The sequence below is a fragment of the Phaenicophaeus curvirostris genome, chromosome 10 (genome assembly GCF_032191515.1).
Source record: "Phaenicophaeus curvirostris isolate KB17595 chromosome 10, BPBGC_Pcur_1.0, whole genome shotgun sequence".
Classification (NCBI taxonomy): domain Eukaryota; kingdom Metazoa; phylum Chordata; class Aves; order Cuculiformes; family Cuculidae; genus Phaenicophaeus; species Phaenicophaeus curvirostris.
Window position 1 is genome coordinate 2267138 of NC_091401.1, and position 17964 is coordinate 2285101.

Consider the following 17964-nt stretch of genomic DNA (forward strand, 5'->3'; position numbering starts at 1 on the left):
CACACGCATTTGAGGTACTCAAACACTAAACCCAGACAGAAGATAAAAACTAACAAGGCTTTCGGCTCTACAGAATATAGTCACAGAACATCAGCCCTGCAGCAAAGGCTCTGCACAGCCAGCCTAAGTGCTGCAAAAAGCACCCAAAAAACCAAGCATCCAGCAGGCTATGCCCAGCCTTCTTCAGCAGCCTCCTTAATCCCAATTCCAAACAAAGTCTGGTTTATTTAAAAAATAAACGATGCTGTCACAAGGCACAGCCATGACATGTCCAAAGACATAACAACTGATTAATAAAGCACCAAGTAAAAAGGGAATTGACAATAGTAAACAGAAAATTAAATCCACAGCTTTTTCACATAGCAGGTGGTGTGTACGTATGTTCTCTTAAGCAATCAACAGACAGCCCCCCCAAAAAAACAGAAGATGTTTTATTGTCTAAAGTGTTGTAATACAACAAATACGTGATCTGTACAAAGGACACAAGAAAGCAAGTTTAAATACAATCAGGAGAAAGAAGTCCCCATATTCACAGTCCTCAGAATAACATCTTCTACCAGAATTTGAGCCAACAATTTAAAGACTCACTAAAAAAAAAAACCCCAACAGGCTGTTAAAAAATGTAAAGGTCTCCAAAGAGTCTGTGGGTGCATTGTCTTACAGCAGAGCTCATGGGGTGAAGGGTCACAATGGCATCTTATTACCCTCAATGCTGATTTTCACTGCATGGGCTGATCTGCTTTTTTTCCTGATATCTGTGAATTTCCGCATCTGTTTGTCCAGTCGACTCACCCCTTTCTTAGAGGTCCCCTGGAACTTAGAAAATAAAACTAGTAATTATCACTGAAAAAAAGCAGACGTCCCAGACGTTTGAGAAAAGCAATGCATGCAAGGTTAAACCTGCCAGAAGGAGGTGATGAAGCCACTGGTTCCAACTGTTTTTTTGTGTATGTGTATATGTGTGTGCACACATACGCAGATTCTCTCCCTGCAGAGTGGCTAAAATGGTTCTTCCACTGTATGCATCGCATATATGGAGGCACTCGCACTCACAAACATCACACAGTAAAGCTTTCATGTTACAGGGATTAATAGCCATGTTAGGTGTTCACATGCCAGCGGAATGTACAGTTTGGAAGAGCTGCGTGTCTGTATCGGCTGGGGTTTAGTGCCAGAAACGCTGCGTTCCAGCGTCAGACAGGCTCCCTGGGGTGGGGAGGGCTTCCAGTCAGGAATACACGGTAACTGAGGCAGACCAAGCTGACACGTCAATTCCAAACTGCAATTTATTTTAAAGGTCACCAATTAATTAGTACTTATAAAGCGAGAGAAAAAAAGAGGTGTAGGGGAAAGCAAAAGAAATACCTCAGCTGACCATACAAGTTATTAGAAGTTATTGCATTTCATCTATATTAACTGCAAATGAAAAAGTGTGGTGACGCAGCAGTTATTTTGCACAGATTAAACACAATGATTCTGTAAAGAAACACCACTGACAAACAGCAAGGACTTTCCAATCCATAGCCATTACCTCCTAGAAAATAATTTCCCTAACTAGGCAACAGAAGTAGTAGATGATGAAAACTTCACACCTTTTAAGTTTGGGAGGAAGATATCCAGAACATGCTACTTAGTATCTGACAAAAAACATCTATTAGAAACTGAACCTCTTGTTCCCATCATTGAAAGAAGGAGCTCCTGGCTGACTAATTTTTAATAAACCTTATTCATAAGCCTGTTCATCATTCACTGACATTTATAGCTGCACTTTCACAGTGATTTTTAAAAAAATAAGTTTTTTCAAAACAAATAAATATGAAGCTTAAATTCAACAGTTCCCTACCATTTGTGCTAGTCTCTTCCTGCCACTCTCAGTTTGTGGCAGCCCTGCTCACAGAGCTGAGATGCCAACTTGTCAAAACCATCCCCACACTAATGTATGGCATTGGTGGATCTCCCTCCACCCCACTCTGCAGAGGCCTCATGCTCCTCCTCCCGTCAACCACCCCTGAAGTCTCACATCGCCCACCTTCCCCGAACGAGGAGGTGTGAAAAATAGCTTACTCTGGGCCAGTAAAATGCCAGCCACCAATGTTGATACGCAGTGATGCGAGGTCCTACATGAAGAGGTAAGAATTCCCAGGTGTCAGTTCAGGTAAACCCAGAGAACCTAACTATGTCACAACACCATTTGAAACCAGAGGTTGTGGAAAGTTGGTTTTGAGTACAGGTATTTACATCTACTGCCTGTGGTTTGGGTGCCCTGGAGCTGTCAATGCAGGTATCGAGGCAGATGTTTAAGTTCTACAGCTCACTCTTCCTGTACGAGTTACCTCTTAGGTCACAGTACAGACACAAAGAGAATATGAGAGTTTCCCGGGTTTAAGTTAGAGTGGACACACTCCTTTCCTGTGTGTGCAAACTGCCAACAGCTGAAGCACATGCACTGTTCACACCTCCCTCGAGGGATACCTCTCCAACTTGGGGAAGGCAGTGCCATGGCTACAGGGGCATCCTGTTGCCTTCAATGCTGAACTTGATGGCCCGATGCACTTTGCTGAGTCGTTTCTGTTCAGCAAACCGTCTCTTGTGTTTTTCCAAGCGACTAATACCTCTCTTAATAGTCCCGGGCTAGAAACAACATCTCAATTAATGCACAGCAGAGATAAGAGCAGAAAGCACAGTTATTATTACTTCTTCCATTTACACGTTTTCTACCATGTACTCCATTTTTTAATTAAGCTGCACAAGGTAGATGGATGAAACAAATAAACCAAGGCAAAGGCCTCTACTGATGCTGTTAATGTTTACCAAAACCTCGAAATTTTCACAAACTGGAATATTATCAGAAGAACATGATACAAAAACTAGGGGTAGTATAAAAACATCAGTGACCTGTGTGTTGAATTGCAGCTTTAGGTCAAAATGCTCTGAAGAGGCCTGTAATTCGATTCTCACCCTTAATAAAAGCTGCAGAACAGTTAACACGAAAATCTATTTGGTTAGAGAAGCAACCATACCTCAGTGAAAGTATGTGATGAGCTGCAACCAGCCCACTTGGTAGAACTTTGTCTACTCAAATCAGAAGAGGCACTTAAAAGTAACCACTGTACTGTACGGTAACCGTGGCAAGGAAGTGACACGTTCCCAGGCCGAATCAGAGACAGCTTGGGTACAGAGTCCCTAGGGGAGGCTAAGCTATCCCCACCACAGTGCTTACCCTGGAGGACTCCATCTCCACATTCCACTTTGGTCTGACCACATAGTCCTTGTTGGAGGGCATCGGCACCCTCGCACGGGCACAGAAGCCAGGGTCTCCCGGTCTAAGAGCCCTGCAGAAAAAAAAAACAAACAAAAAGAGCTGTTTGAAACAAATCTTACATAGAAATAAGTACAAGCAATGTAGGATGTCCACCTCTGAAACACACTGCATAAACACTGCCTCTAAAACCTCCAAGCAAACAGCGACTTGCTAGTACCACCAAAATACTTTTCTAACCAAATTTAAAAAACTATCCAACTTACTTTTCCTCTCCAGTTAACACCTTCTCCAGGTCCCTGCGAGGGGTCTGACCACCAGAGCTGCAGGAAAAATAAAAATGAATAGGCATCTTTGCACAGAGAGAAGATAAAAAGACAGTCAAGCGTGGTAAAAGAACAGAGAGAGGTCATAACCTTAACGGGTTACTTTACTGCATTTTACTCCCTGAACATCTACACACCACATTTTCTCGATGGAGTCATATAAAGAAAGGATTTCACATTTCTGCCTGCTACCCCTACCTGCTCAATCTCCTTCGCTGAGGCATCTGTTCCAAATCTCTCTGTTCCCTCTCTTCTCTTGTCATGCCTTTGTAGTTTGAGGTAAGGCCAAAGATGGGTCGAGACCATTCATCTTTAAAAAAAAAAAAAAAATTTCGTTAACAAACACTAGGTCTCTGAAGTTCACCTCCAAACCACACCGGTGACCAAACACAGCCTTTAAAGTTCATGGCAAGTATTTAAACTTCCTTTCAACAAAATAAATGACTTCTCAGCCCTGGATTTCACTGAAATCCATTCTTGTGAACAGTTAGAAAGCCCTTTCATCCATAAAGTCTCTTGTTGTTGCCTGCTATTTTAGAATCTCTCTGAGCTCCAAGAACGCTTTATATCAAGAACTCCTGCACAACACAGTGAATGCTGTTTTAGAAATACCTCAAGTAATCCCTAAGGAACTTAAGTTTATAATCAGTTTGCAGTCATTCAGGATGGAATGCACTACACACGGACTGCAGCTGTTTAAGAAGTAAATCTGCAGTCACCCAAGCTCTCCCTGAAGTCCACGGAATTCGGAGTCTTCTGGCAGCACCTTCCTGCCTTTGTAGCACCAACATGAGGTCTGGACAACCAGCCAAGAGATAATCTGGGTAAAATAAATGTCATCCTCTGGTTTGGAACAAGGATGAAAGAAACAGGGAAAGGTGCATGCAGAATTTAACGTACCAGTGTTTGTTAAGAGTTCTACAAAGCAAGCTACCAAACAGAACTCATTGAATGAGATTCCTGCATTACATGACTGATTCTATTACACACAAAATAGAAAAACCATGCAACAAAGTGATGCAGAAATGACATTATCAATGAAATCTTCGTGACGCAAGGCTAAGAGAGGTTTACATACTGATTAGCTTCCCTGCCATATCCTTGTTAGGTCGCGACTCTTTGGGGTGCTTGTAGAGGTACATCACAGCTCGTCCAATGCCGCTGTGCTTCAGAGTCTCCTGGCTCACACTGGGCAGCTGCAGTGTAAAGAAAAAGTCAGAAAACAGCAAGAAATTACGTCTGAACACTAATGGAGTAACTGAATTTTAGAAAAAGACCAAAACTCACCTTTCACAATAAGCTTGAAAAAGTTAGCATTTTTCATCACCCCACTAGGAACTGGTTAAAATACCAAACACCCAAACCTAAAAATTTTCCTTTACATTCTTGGGTTTTAAACACAAAATTAACTAAGTTTCCATAACTATTTACTGAAGAGGCTGAAAACCAGAGTTATTCCCATCGAAGCATTCATTTTATAAAGATAACTTGCATGGGAAAAACGAATTCAAGTAATCAGCTGAGCTACAAAAGCTCACAGACCAGAGTACGATGCCCTCCCTGGTGCACTGGACACTTTGATAGGTTGGAAAAGAGAAGGGACTGTGAAAGAGTAAAAACTGAGGGATACGTAGCAAATGACTTTACTGAACTTTGCACATAAGCCTGAAACAGGGACATAAGGCCAAGTAATCTGAATTCAGGCAGAAACGTTGCAAATTCTTAGCAAGGAGAAATATTTCTACAGCTTCAGTCAAATCAAGACAGCTACTGGTGCTGCAAGAAAAGCTTCACTGCTATTTCACTATCAAGACTACATCATGCAGCAAAGACAAATTAAAGTGATCAGTTCCAACGTATTGAGCCACTGACAATGAGAGAAGACAAGTGGCCAAGCAGTTTAGATTCATCAAGAATCTAGAAATGCTGTGGTGCACAACTCCCTGGGAGAGGGTGGAAAACTTCATGTCTGCAATCTACCTGAGATTCACAGAAATGTCTTCTGGCCTCCTGCAGCACAGTTACTTGCTTCGTTGTGAACATAAGCAAAGTTTTCGCTAAAAACAATTAAACTGCCTTAAGTTCCCTATCCTAATTGTGTTCAGCTAGACAGCATGTTTGCAACATAAGACATCATTAAAATGATGCAACTTTTAAACAAACATCTATTTCACAGTTTGCTTCCTTGTGCATTTCACAGCCAGGTTCGCTGGTAGCAGCTGCAGAACACCCATCACCAAGTATTTCCCTAAAGCACATAAGCGTAAAACCATGGAAAAGCCACAAATCGAATACGGTTAAAAGTCAGTTTCAAACCTCTTGCAGGATCTTCAGAAGCTCCTCTCGTATCTTTAGTGCTGGCAGACTTCGGTCTGGAAGAGGAGAAAGCCACTCTTTGATGGCAGACATAACACCACTATCGATGAAAGTTTCTTTGAGGTCCTGCCTAGAAAGTTCAAAGTAAAGAGAAGACACAAAGTCATATAATTCATCAAAATCTTAAGATGTGAAGTTCCTTCAGCACAATAGTGCATATGAGTTTGTTTCATGTTAAACTAACAGGTAAAATCATGCAGAATTTCAAGGTTTTGAGGCCACCAGGCTCCAGCATTTACTTGGAAGAAAGTGTTTCACTGTATACTCAGTAACACTGTAAAATCACTCCATGAAATCCACCAAATTCCCCGTATTCCCCAAGATAACAACTCACTGGGAGAATGACAACTCACTTTTTAAGATGCATCACTACAGTTGGTAGCAAAGTTAGTTTTTTTAGTGCTGGTTTCTTCTGTGTATTCAGCTGTCGATCCTCCTGTAGGGAGTTGAAGAATCAGTGCAAGTTAATTAAAGAAATAAGCAACTCTCATCCTTTACTTTCACAGGAAAGAGATTAGTCTATTAAACGAGAAACACACTTTTGGCAGGATTACGCTAACTTTGTACCCTGCTCCATCTAGCTAGAGCCCCAAAACACATTATACGATGACTTCTCTTTAAAAAGGTCCTCACCTTAGCCAATGTTCTCTCTAAAATCCCATTTTTTTTCTGCTTCATGACCTAGGTTGATTGCAAGAAAGACTGCAGGTCCTCCATGCTAGCCACACATAGCCAGCCTAGAAAGTTTGTTAGTAAAATCTCACCTGAGCTACCCAAAACAATGGGAAGTGACAAAACGCTTATTCACTTCAGCTAAGAGCATAACTGGATAACAGATTTCTGCATTGCACCAACCGCACGATTTCCCCAGAGAATGGAACTGGATTTTAAGGTGTCTTTGGAGCCTAGGAAACTCACCTCAGCAGCTTCATTCATCTTCACAATCATAGCGCTGACCACATCGTCCGCATCACTAATAAAAGTTCCACCATCACGATTCCGTCTACGCTTCCCACTCATACTCTTTTTTCGCTGCAGCATCATGTCAAAATCTGACATGAAGTCCATGCTGAAATTCAAGAAAAGAGGGTGCTAATGGTGAGAAAAGGGTTGATCTTGATGTCTTTGTAGGAAATAATTATGTATTTCTGTAGCATAATCTTCCAAAAATTCTATAGTGTTATGTAAAAGTATAGAAGTGTTATGTCTCAGTGTCCCTGCAGGATGATTAGTTATCCCCAGTATACAAACCGGACAAGTAGCAAAGGGATTCAATGGCTCTGAGGTGCCCTCAGAAGTCTGCAAGACCTCGCTGAAAGAGCTAAAGATGTGCAAACGTACAGTATCCAGGGCTCAAAATGTGCTAATGCTGTCATTGAAGATGACAGAGTTAGCTTTCCTGTACCTGCAATATACGCTTTGATGCTACTGGAACAGACAAAGCAAACAGGAGACATGCTGCTGGCAAGTCTTGCCATACTCAATCCCTTACACCAGCAAAGAAACATCCTTGTGACTCCAACACTGAACTGCTAAAAGTAGAGTTCTATGCTTATATGATAAATTATTTGTTTCACTTGGGTTTTGATGCAAACTGTGAGATGCTGTTCTCTGAGGGAGCAGCACAGGTAATTGGCTGCAGACTGCCAACTGACTAAACTGTACGAGCAGCGAGAGGACCTTCTGTCGTAGTTTAGAACACCTTCTGTAACAACATGGTTCCATGCCTTTCTACGTTAAGATGTCTAGCTAGTCTTTGAAGGAGCACTTTCACCAAAATCTTGCATTTGCTATTAACAAAGGAATAAACGATACATTAACTTACTGCTTCCCTCTTTTGATGTTATCGTCAGAGTCTGATTCATCTGCTGTCTCCTTCATGTCCGCATCACCTTTCTCTTCCTCCAAATCTTCCTGGTTAAAACCCTGAGGGGTGAAGACAGTGTGAATCAGAACAGATCAAGCATCTGTTCGGGCACCTGACACGGGTACTCGAAAAGCTTCAGGTAAGTCTGCAGAGAAGGAAGAGGATCAAAAGCTTCCTAATTCCACCTGTGACTTTCACACCAATGATTCTCCCAACAAAAGAGGAATAAAGGTTATCTATCTGAACAACTACCTCAATAAGTCCAGCAGACGGTTTGAGTTAGAAGGGACCTTAAAGATCACCCAGTTCCAAACCCCCTGCCATAGACAGGGACACCTCCCACTGGATCAGGCTGCTCAAGGCCTCATCCAGCCTGGCCTCGAACACCTCCAGGGATGGGGCAGCCACAGCTTCCCTCTTGATACAGCTTATCTGTGAACATGAGCTCAAACTCAAGCAGTCGGCCTGTAGTACCTTCCCATGAAGATTAGATGTAGCATGTGAACAAGACATCCCCTGCAGCAACACTTACTGTAAATTCCTCCTCTTCCTCATCACCAGACTCTCCAAATATATCTGCAATCAGGTTCCTGTGAAGGTAATAGTAACATTTCTCTATTAGAGTGCAGCAGTGAAAAGAACATTTTCTGCAAATTTTCTAATGACTGCACGGAGTTCCACCTTGCATTCTGAGGCCTACTACTGACCTTCCTCTTCACAGGAAGAGAAGGTGGACAATCATTCTCTGACTGGGATTCATCCATTCTCCAGGCACAATCAGTCTCACTATCTGCAACCCTGAAGGAATTCATATTCCCTGAAGCACTTACTCTTGTTCATTTCCAGATTCACTGTCACTGCCAAACAGATCTTTCTCTTCTTTTTTCTTCCCAGCATTCTCTTTTCTTTCGTCTTCTTCTTCCTCGCTATCTGACACAATATTTTTCTTCCTTTTGTCAGACTTCTCAGAAGCAGCATCACTATCTGATTCTTCAACATCAGAAAGGATTCGTACTTTTTTGGCAGCTACCAACAGAAAAGAGCACTGTGTTACTACATGCCCTGGTAACAACTGGTCAAAAAACTATTCTCAAATTCCATTTGGACAAGAGGGAAGGTGACTAGCCTTCCTACCCAAAATCATTGCCATTTCTTAAAAAGTATGTCCATTTAAAAAAACAGTTTTACTCCATCAGTAATTGAAGTTTCCATATGCCACACTTATCCATAAAAACTTGCAATTTCAAAACTGACTCTCACCCTAAGTATATGAAAAAAGCATGAAAAAATTACTAGAGAAATAACAACAAAGTAGGGAAATGACTGACAGGAATAATCAACATGACAATGGATGCCAGTATAAACCAAGATTGCTGCAGTCTTCCCTTCTACTAGGCCTAATTATTACTCAAAAGTAATTCGGTTTGCATGCACACAGACATGCAGTTAGAACAACTGCCACTACAAATGCAGCTGTGCTCTAAAAACAAATTCGCTTTATGGTTTAACATTTCTTTTAGATGCCTCTTCACACAAACAGTGATTTAACTCTTAACGCTACTGCTTGTCACATTGATCATACTTATTTTCACACTACAGTTCCTTACGTGTTTTCTCACTGTCATCCTCACTGTCTGAAAGGATAGCTGTTTTCCTCTTCACTGTCTTTTCCTCTTCTTTCTCTTCTTCATCGCTGTCTGATATTTTTCGTCTCTTAGGAGCTTCCTCTTCACTGTCAGAGCCCTGAAATCCTTCCTTTATGTGTTCATTATGTGAATTATGAGAATCATTCTGCACCTCCTCCTTTCTGTCCTCCCCATCACTATCCTCAGACTCTATTTCTTGTTTGTGCCTGGAAACATCCTCGCCCTCAGAGTCACTAGCGGGTGGTTTGCGGAGTTCCTCGCTCTCCGAGTCACTGGCCGGCTGCTTGTGCAGCTCCTCGCTCTCCGAGTCGCTGGCCGGCTGCTTGTGGTGCTCCTCGCTCTCCGAGTCGCTGGCCGGCTGCTTGCGTGATTCCTCATTTTCAAAATCACTACTGTGATCCCTGTGAGGTTCTCCATTTTCAGAGTCACTTGCTCGATGATTTAAGGCATCTTCATTTTCAGAGTCACTTAAATGTCGATTTGGACGATCTTCGGTATCAGAATCACTGTCTTTCCCTCCGTGAACTGCTTCGTTGTCCGAATCACTTACACTGTGATTTGGAGGCTCCTCATTATCTGAGTCACTGTCTTTTTGCCTTGGGATGTCTTCATTTTCAGAGTCTGTCATATGAGGCTCTCCCATTTGCCCATCATCTTCTCCATCACTGTGTTCATTCTGAAAGACAAGAATAATCTCAGGCAACTAAGCAAAAACAACCTAAAGAGTAAACAAAAACACATTCTGAATTTTCACTTGTCCTTCCTCCAATCTGATTACTCAAGCTACCGCAAACTGAAATGCTTTCTATACAGAAATAATTATTAGATCACTTGCTTCAAAGGACTATCAAATACTTCAGATCAAGAAAAATACAGAGATTAATGGAAGTCTGTCCACCCCAAGGCTCAATCAGATTTTGGAAATGCTAACAGAATGTAAAAAGCACTCTAATACGTCTATGGAGGATGTAGTTTTTAATAAGTCAGGCCTCCAAAGTGCTCAAACCCCCAGTAATAAGGCAAGGACCAGTATCTCACACTAGTCACTGTCTTTTTCTTAAGATCTCAAACAACTCCTTTCTGTGAGAAATAAATTATACTGGAAATGCATGTGCATCACTTTCCAATTTAATCTCAAGAGACTTTGCTCCCTTTCCTTCTTTGCCAAGGAAATTTATTTAAGAACATGTCAAACCCCAAAGCCTACCAAAAAACAGGAATGAAGTTCTAGTCACACCTTCAGAATATTGGTATTGACCAGTTTTGTGTTCTGACGTGTAAGAACATAAGAACAGGCTCAACACTTCTTTCCCTTAAGCTGATAGCTCCTAAGCCTATCCAGAAACGTGAGATAATCTGTGCAGAAATAAACCCATCTCCTCAGAATTTCAGAAGTGAAACACAATCCGTTAGGTCGTTTTCTACATAGCAGAAGATACCGAGCCACATGCTCCATTTTTAGAAAAACCTTTCACAAGCCACCCATCAATATCACTGCTTGGAACAACTGCTTTTATCTTTCCCGTAATATCTGATTTTACTCGGAAAAAAGGAATCTTGATTGCATTTACCTGAGAAAACAAAATTAGACTCTTGAATACCCGCTGCATTAACCCAGTGTGCCTCTCACAGTCACTGTCACAATAATCCTGTTTTTGACTGTAAAGAACAATACTATAAGAAGAACTTTTCCTACATACTCAGTTCCGCTCTTCAGCCAGGCTTTCCTCAGGGGGACTCTGTCTCAGCAATGAACTCCTTCCATTAGCATATTTGCAAAGTGAGTATTTATTGCCTGAGGAGATACTTTAAGGCCTATGTGTCTTGGAACCTCCAAATTTTTGTTGTCAGCACTTTAATTTCCTTGGAAAGACAGACTTTCTATGTATTTTTATTTTCCGTAGTCATTCTACTCCCACATTCAAAGCCATATACAATAATGCAGAGGTATTTGCCTTACACCTACAAAACCCAATACTATCAAACTTTAAAACCTATGATTACAAAGAAATTTTAAATAAAACTAAACTTATAATTGTTTTTAGGAATCACTCACTCCAGAACTACACTAAGTGGTAAATAACACTACTTTTTAAGACCTTGGACCTTATATACCTATTCCCTTGGCCAGCACTTGACAGAAGAATAACTTCCAAATTACTGCGGAATCACTAAGAAAGTTACTGTACAATGGAAAAAAAAATCAGGACTCTCTAACTTTAAAACAAGCACTTCAAATACAACTTTACTATTTCCCTGTTACTTAAAGCTAGCTAAAAAACAGCTGTCATCATCCAAGTAAGAAGTTTTCTCTCTGCTGCTTGCCCCTGTCTCTACAGCAATGTTAGTAATTTTAATCACGGTGGTGGCAATACTCAGCATTTCTCATTCCCCACTACAGAAAGGAAAGACAATTCTGTAAAAACCTGAATCTGGAATTTTAAGGAATTGAATAAGAAGATTAAGAAGTTACAGAACTGAGGATGCACAGCCGAGGAAGGCCAAACAGTCAGCTGCTATCAGTTTGTTACACAATTTTACTTACGTCATGCGTTTTCTTACAAAAAAATTAAATTCGATTGCTCTCTCCTGCTCAGTAACTTTCACATACACTAACAACACGTGTAGGGGATATAGTTTCTCTGACTGTATTATTTAAGATTAAAGAAGACTGCAGTTGCAAACAGAACAGAAAATAGATTTGACAGCGGCATTACAGGTTCAGTCATCGAGAAGTACTGAAATGCAGGTCTACGCTGAAATTTAGGTTTATAATAACAGAAATCCTTCAATCTTATTTTCCTACCATTTACTTTTTCATGGGTTTGTCTGTCTTCTCTGGATTTTATAGCTAATGCTGAATTTTATAGCTAATTATGTCAGCAGTAATACAGGACTTCGTTAAACAAAACCAAAAGAAACAATACAAGTACTTCTGCTTAAGCTTTCAGGCTCATCACCTTCCTGATTGCCAGTCTACAAAGTCCTTGGTGAATTAGGAAACAAAACTAGAAAACAACTGGAATCCAAAATGCTTCTTAAATGGTTCTAAGGTCAGAAGTGTGGCTGCAAGTTATATATCCACCTATTCAGAATATATTACTGTATCTCAAGGAACTTTGTATGCAAAAAACTTGTTAAGAAGTCATTACAGTTACACGGCATTATTACTGAAGCACTTGACAATACATTGAATCTCTGTCACTGCAAACTGCCAGTCACTCTAGAGATGGGAGATGTCTGGGCAGAGAGAGCAGACATACATCCTACCGAGCTCAGACTCACTTACACAGCACTCCGCACTACAGAAACCTGGTGCTCAAGGCAGCAAACACCGCTGAGATACAATCACCTACAGAGGAACCACTTCAGTAATACAGGTGCCCCTACACAGACTGGGCAGCCAGGCACCACCTACTCTGGTCCGAAGGCCAGGAAGCTAACTCTGAGCTCCCCTACAAAGCACACGGCTCTATCAGGCAAGGCAGGAACCTTGCAGAGAGGTGACACATGCCACCACAGACTAAGCACATGAACGTAACTCAGCACGTTCCAAAGCAGAGCTGAGACAGAGCCGACTCGCTCAGAGGTACAGGAACAGACAAACCCTGTCTGCAGCCTTCAGTGCAAGGGTCTTCCAAATACAACTAATGAATCCGTAAATGTTTTGGAATAGACTTGATATAAAAAGAGCAATAAGATCACTAAACTCCATTGGACATTCCCCCATCCACCCCCTCTTCTTTTTTTTTTGTTTTTTTTTACTAGTTCGTCTCTAAAAAGATGCTTTCAAAGAAATCACATATGTGATTTTAAAGTTTTCTATTTTTCCTTTTCCAAATACTTAATTAAAGATCAGACATCCTCAAAAACAAGTAGGTCTCAGGTAATTGCTACTGCATTTTTCTCTAATTCCTTTGCTTTCTTTTCTTCCTCCTCTTTATCTATAAACATTTTAATTGAGATGTCCTTAATTTTTTTTAACTGAAAGAATTCTATAACATGAGGCTTTAGTACAGTATAAAACAAGGAATATGTCAAAATCAAATTTACAGTGTTATCCTTCTACCTAAGCCCATCAGTTAGCAAGTCGTTCATTGGATCAACATGCAGCCACTTTTAAGAACTACTGATATTTATAAGTTCAACAAAATTGACCTATCCACTATAATCTCATGAATGACAGTTATTAAACTAAGGCATCCATAACCATCACAGGCAGATCAGCAAGCTTCTCTTTTTTTTCCAGAAATGTAAGATATTTGTGTATGTTTGTTAACCATCAAAACCACTGTTGTTAACAGTCAAACCACCACTTAATTCATGAAGACAGCAGCGACTTGGTGAAAGTGTAAAGATCTAAATCATGAAAGATTTCCATGAGCCTGACTTGTACAAACACTGTAAACATGATTTCATATTCATTACTGTACTAAAACTATGTGTTATCTAATTCTATTCATCTAAAACAGAATTGATAAGGACATCAAGGAAAACATTTATAGATAAAGTGGGACTGGGGGAAGGAAAGTCAGAAAAGAATTGTGGAAAAGAAAAACCCACATACCTGAGACCTACATAAGTAATTCCTCAGGACTCCCCTTGTCTTTAAAGTTAAGAACCTGAAAAAAAAGTTTGAAAGTTTAAAACTTCAGTTCTCTACATCTGAGTTCTAAGTTAGAGACGAAATAGTAATTAAATAGACTTAACTGATTAAGCTGTCTCAAAGGTTTTATTACCTTTGAGTGTCATTCCTCCCACATATTCCTAAAGATGAAGGAAATAAGAGGGTAAGAAAAAATTTAGGGTAAATAATATGATAAATCACTGAAGAGACAGCTGCACTATATCGCATTTTGAGTTGCATTCTGAATCTGATATAGGGAAAACTATGGATTTAAGACTCCACAACAAAGCAAAATACTCAACTATTTCTGTTCTGAATCAAATCAAATAGAGCACTACAGCCAGAAGGTTCACACTTAATACTGGACAGAAAAGACTTTCAATTAATTTTTTCCTTTTTTTTGTTTTTCTCCCCCCTTAATGGACTTTCTAAAGTATCTCCTCTACAGAGGAATATTCAACAGCCACCACAGAACAAAGCCCTTGAAATAATGCAGCCACATGAAGAGGATCAGTTAACAAATTATAGGTCCTGGTACTTTCTGGTTATTTAAATCTGAAAAAAGAGATGCTGAAGGTGTAACAGTCAACTGCCTGCTCTTTAAACCAGATTTCCAACTACTTTGCACAGTAAATAAAATTAAAATCCCACAGGAAGAGACAGACCAAATAACCAAGTTTTCACCCGGAGCAGAAAAAGCTCAGTATTACTGTAGCACCAACACAACTCTCCCTCCATGCACTCATCATCCTTTTTTTTTTTCATTAAAACTTAAGTGTGAAATCTCTTTATTTCACGCTTATTTATTTCACAAGGGAGACAGTTATTTCTCCCTTGCTGAAATACATATTTTCTCCCGCACTAAAATCCTGCCTCGTAACAAATCCTTCTCTTTCACTGTAAACAGCAACACCTTAAAATAAAACTTCTAAAAATCCAAATCTGCTTTACACTTGTATTCAATTACACAGGAAGAATTTTCATTTTATAAAAATATAAAACCTTCATCTACTTCCTAACGCTGAGGGAAGTATGAATTCCATGAAAGGGTGGAGGATAAAGAACAAAAGGGTAGCCAGTTACATCACAGCAGAGCTGACCCTTCTGATACAGCCACAGCCTTCAGTTGCAGAGCATCACATCATGCATTTTAAGCAACTTTTTGAAGGTATAACCACTGAAAACCCAGTCAGAGCCAATCCTAATCCTTACATGAAATGCATCAAAACATGCAGAACAAAATGAAACTTGTCTGATTGCAGATTTTATGGGTATCAAAAAGCTCTCCATAACATAACTTTGCAGTTTCCTTCCTAGCAACACCCGATTTTATTTCAGGTCACAAAATAATCCTCAAAATTCAGATTAACTCCAAATTGGTCCTAGAAATCTAAAGAGAACCTTTACTTTTACCAGAATATCTTTTTAGCCAAAACAGTCAATCGAGAAGTGACTCTCCGCCAGATATAATGCTGGATCAAAACACTAGCACCTTTTTCATGGTCTAGGCTTCTCCAAGCAAAAAAATCTTCAGAGGAAGAACAGATCCCATTTAGGAAACTTAGCTTGCTCCTGTGATACATAGAGACCTGCTCCTTTGTGAATGGCAAGGTGAAACGCTAGCACGAAAAAGACTTAAGAGTCAATACTCACATCTGAGAGGAAAGGTGGAAGATGGCTGAGTATTTACTCTTTGCTGAGGAAATCTATGCCTCCATAACATGCAGAATTTGAGTTAAAATTCCAAATTCCTCATAATCCATTGATTAGAATTTCAAGCCCAAAGCATTTATCATCTTGCAATTGAGTACAACAATATTAAACATTTTCTAGTGGAAAACAGTGATTGTCATAACAATTAAGAAGAAAAATAAAAAAGACTCCATGCAACGTATTGAGAGATCATATAACACACTGCTTTCTGGGAGTAAGGTTTTGCGAGACACGACCCTTAAGAAAGTGAATAAACACTTAAGGTATTTGTATAAGTCTGTTAACAGTCACAGTCAAACCAGCACTTAATTCATGAAGACAGCAGTGACTTGGTGAATGTGTAACGATCTAAGTCAGTAAAGATTTCCACAGGAGCCTGACTTGTATAAAACGCTATAAAAATCATTTAGTATTCATTACTGTATTAAAACTATGTGTTATCCAATTCTAAGAGAAAATGCCTCTTCAAACAAACAAAAGATTTGCAGAAGAGTAATCTTTATGTAGGTGAAGTTCCAGCAGTACCTCTGAATGATGCCCTACGCTTCCATTCTCAGATCCGGAATGCTGCTCATTTCCTTCATCTTCCACATCAGATCCTGAATCTCGCTCGTCTTGCACAGGCGTAGCTCCACCATCATCTGTTCCGTTAAGGAAAGAAAAATAAAACTGACTGACGGCCCACAGCGTGAAAAGCACCCTGACTGCAGCGCTGAGTGAGGGAGAGACAAGATCAGACCCGTTCTCACAGAGCACCCACACGGAGAAAAACGGGGGATCCAAGCAAACCTGCCAGAGACCTCCAGAGACAACAAGAGCCTCATGGCAGGCAGCAAACCCGCCAGGCACCCCCAGAGAAACCACTATGCTCTCCTGGCAGGCTGCAAAGGTGTCAGACACCCCAGAGAGACCACCACACTCTCAGGGCTGAAAGCAAACCCTCCAGACGGCCTCAGAGACCCCTACACTCTCATGACAGGCAGCAAACCCTCCAGACACACCCAGAGAGACCACCACACTCTCATGGCAGGCAGCAAAATCTCCAGACGGCCTCAGAGACCCCTACACTCTCATGACAGACAGCAAACCCTCCAGATGGCCTCAGAGACCCCTGCACTCTCATGACAGGCAGCAAACCCTTCAGACACACCCAGAAAGACCATCAAACTCTCCTGGCAGGCAGCAAACCTTCCAGACGCACCTAGAGACCACCACACTCTCATGGCATGCAGCAAAATCTCCAGACGGCCTCAGAGACCCCCTAAACTCTCCTGGCAGGCAGCAAACCCTCCAGACGGCCTCAGAGACCACCACACTCTCATGACAGGCAGCAAACCCTCCAGACGCACCCAGAGAGACCACCAAACACTCCTGGCAGGCAGCAAACCTTCCAGACACACCTAGAAACCACCACGCTCTCAGGGCTGGCAGCAAACCCTCCAGACATCTCAGAGAGGGCCACCAGGCACGACGCAGACAACAAACCCTTCAGACACCCCCAGAGACCACAAGACCCTCCTGGCAGGCTGTCAGCGACCGCCACCTGACCGAACCCCGAGCTCATACCAGCGCAGCCCGGCAGCGGCTGCTGCTGACCCCGCACCTCCCCCTGTGGGGGGGCGAGGCCCGGCTCCGCCGCCTCACGGGGAGCGCCCGCCGGGAGGGCCCATTCCCAGCTCCCTCCTTCCCTTCTCGCGCCGCTACCTGACTGGTCCCCTCCGTAGTACTCGGTGTCCATGGCGGGCGGCCCCGCCTCCCACACGGAAGCCCCCGGAGCCGCCGCCGCCCGCTTCGCAGTGGCCCAAGATGGCGCCTCCCCTCACGGCGGCTCCACGCGCACGCGCCTGCGCCGACGGCCCCGCCCCCCCCGAGCGCGCGCGCGAGCGCGCGCTCGGGGGGGGCGGGGCCGTCGGCGCAGGCGCGTGCGCGCGCGCGGGAGCCACTTCTCGCGAGACTTGGAGGGCGGAGCCTCAGCGCTTCCCGCTTCTCCCGCGTCCCCTCACTATAAGGTCCCCTCAGAGTCTTCTGTTCTCCCTCTGGACTCGGGACTGGGGAGACCGCTCCTCGAATCCTGGGTTCAGTTCTGGGCCCCTCACCACAAGAAGGATGTTGAGGCTCTGGAGCGAGTCCAGAGAAGAGCAATGAAGCTT

General features: G+C 42.1%; 1 protein-coding gene across 7 annotated transcripts; it reads right to left on the reverse strand.

Moving 5' to 3' along the window:
- Window positions 1-416: 416 nt before the first annotated feature.
- Window positions 417-17654, reverse strand: IWS1 (interacts with SUPT6H, CTD assembly factor 1). Of its 7 annotated transcripts, none has more exons than XM_069864928.1 (15): window positions 17519-17654; window positions 16340-16455; window positions 9436-10150; window positions 8659-8854; window positions 8361-8418; window positions 7787-7887; window positions 6880-7030; window positions 6315-6397; window positions 5902-6031; window positions 4664-4781; window positions 3784-3895; window positions 3526-3582; window positions 3221-3332; window positions 2473-2631; window positions 738-810 (listed from the first exon to the last, which is right to left on the reverse strand). In XM_069864928.1, the coding sequence occupies exons 1-14, from the start codon at window positions 17550-17552 to the stop codon at window positions 2503-2505; spliced, it is 2112 nt and encodes a 703-aa protein (XP_069721029.1). In that variant the 5' UTR covers window positions 17553-17654; the 3' UTR covers window positions 738-810; window positions 2473-2502. The 7 variants fall into 7 exon arrangements, with proteins under 7 accessions (XP_069721030.1, XP_069721026.1, XP_069721027.1 ...); XM_069864927.1 differs by having other exon boundaries at window positions 738-816; XM_069864929.1 differs by lacking the exon at window positions 2473-2631 and having other exon boundaries at window positions 417-810.
- Window positions 17655-17964: the final 310 nt, after the last annotated feature.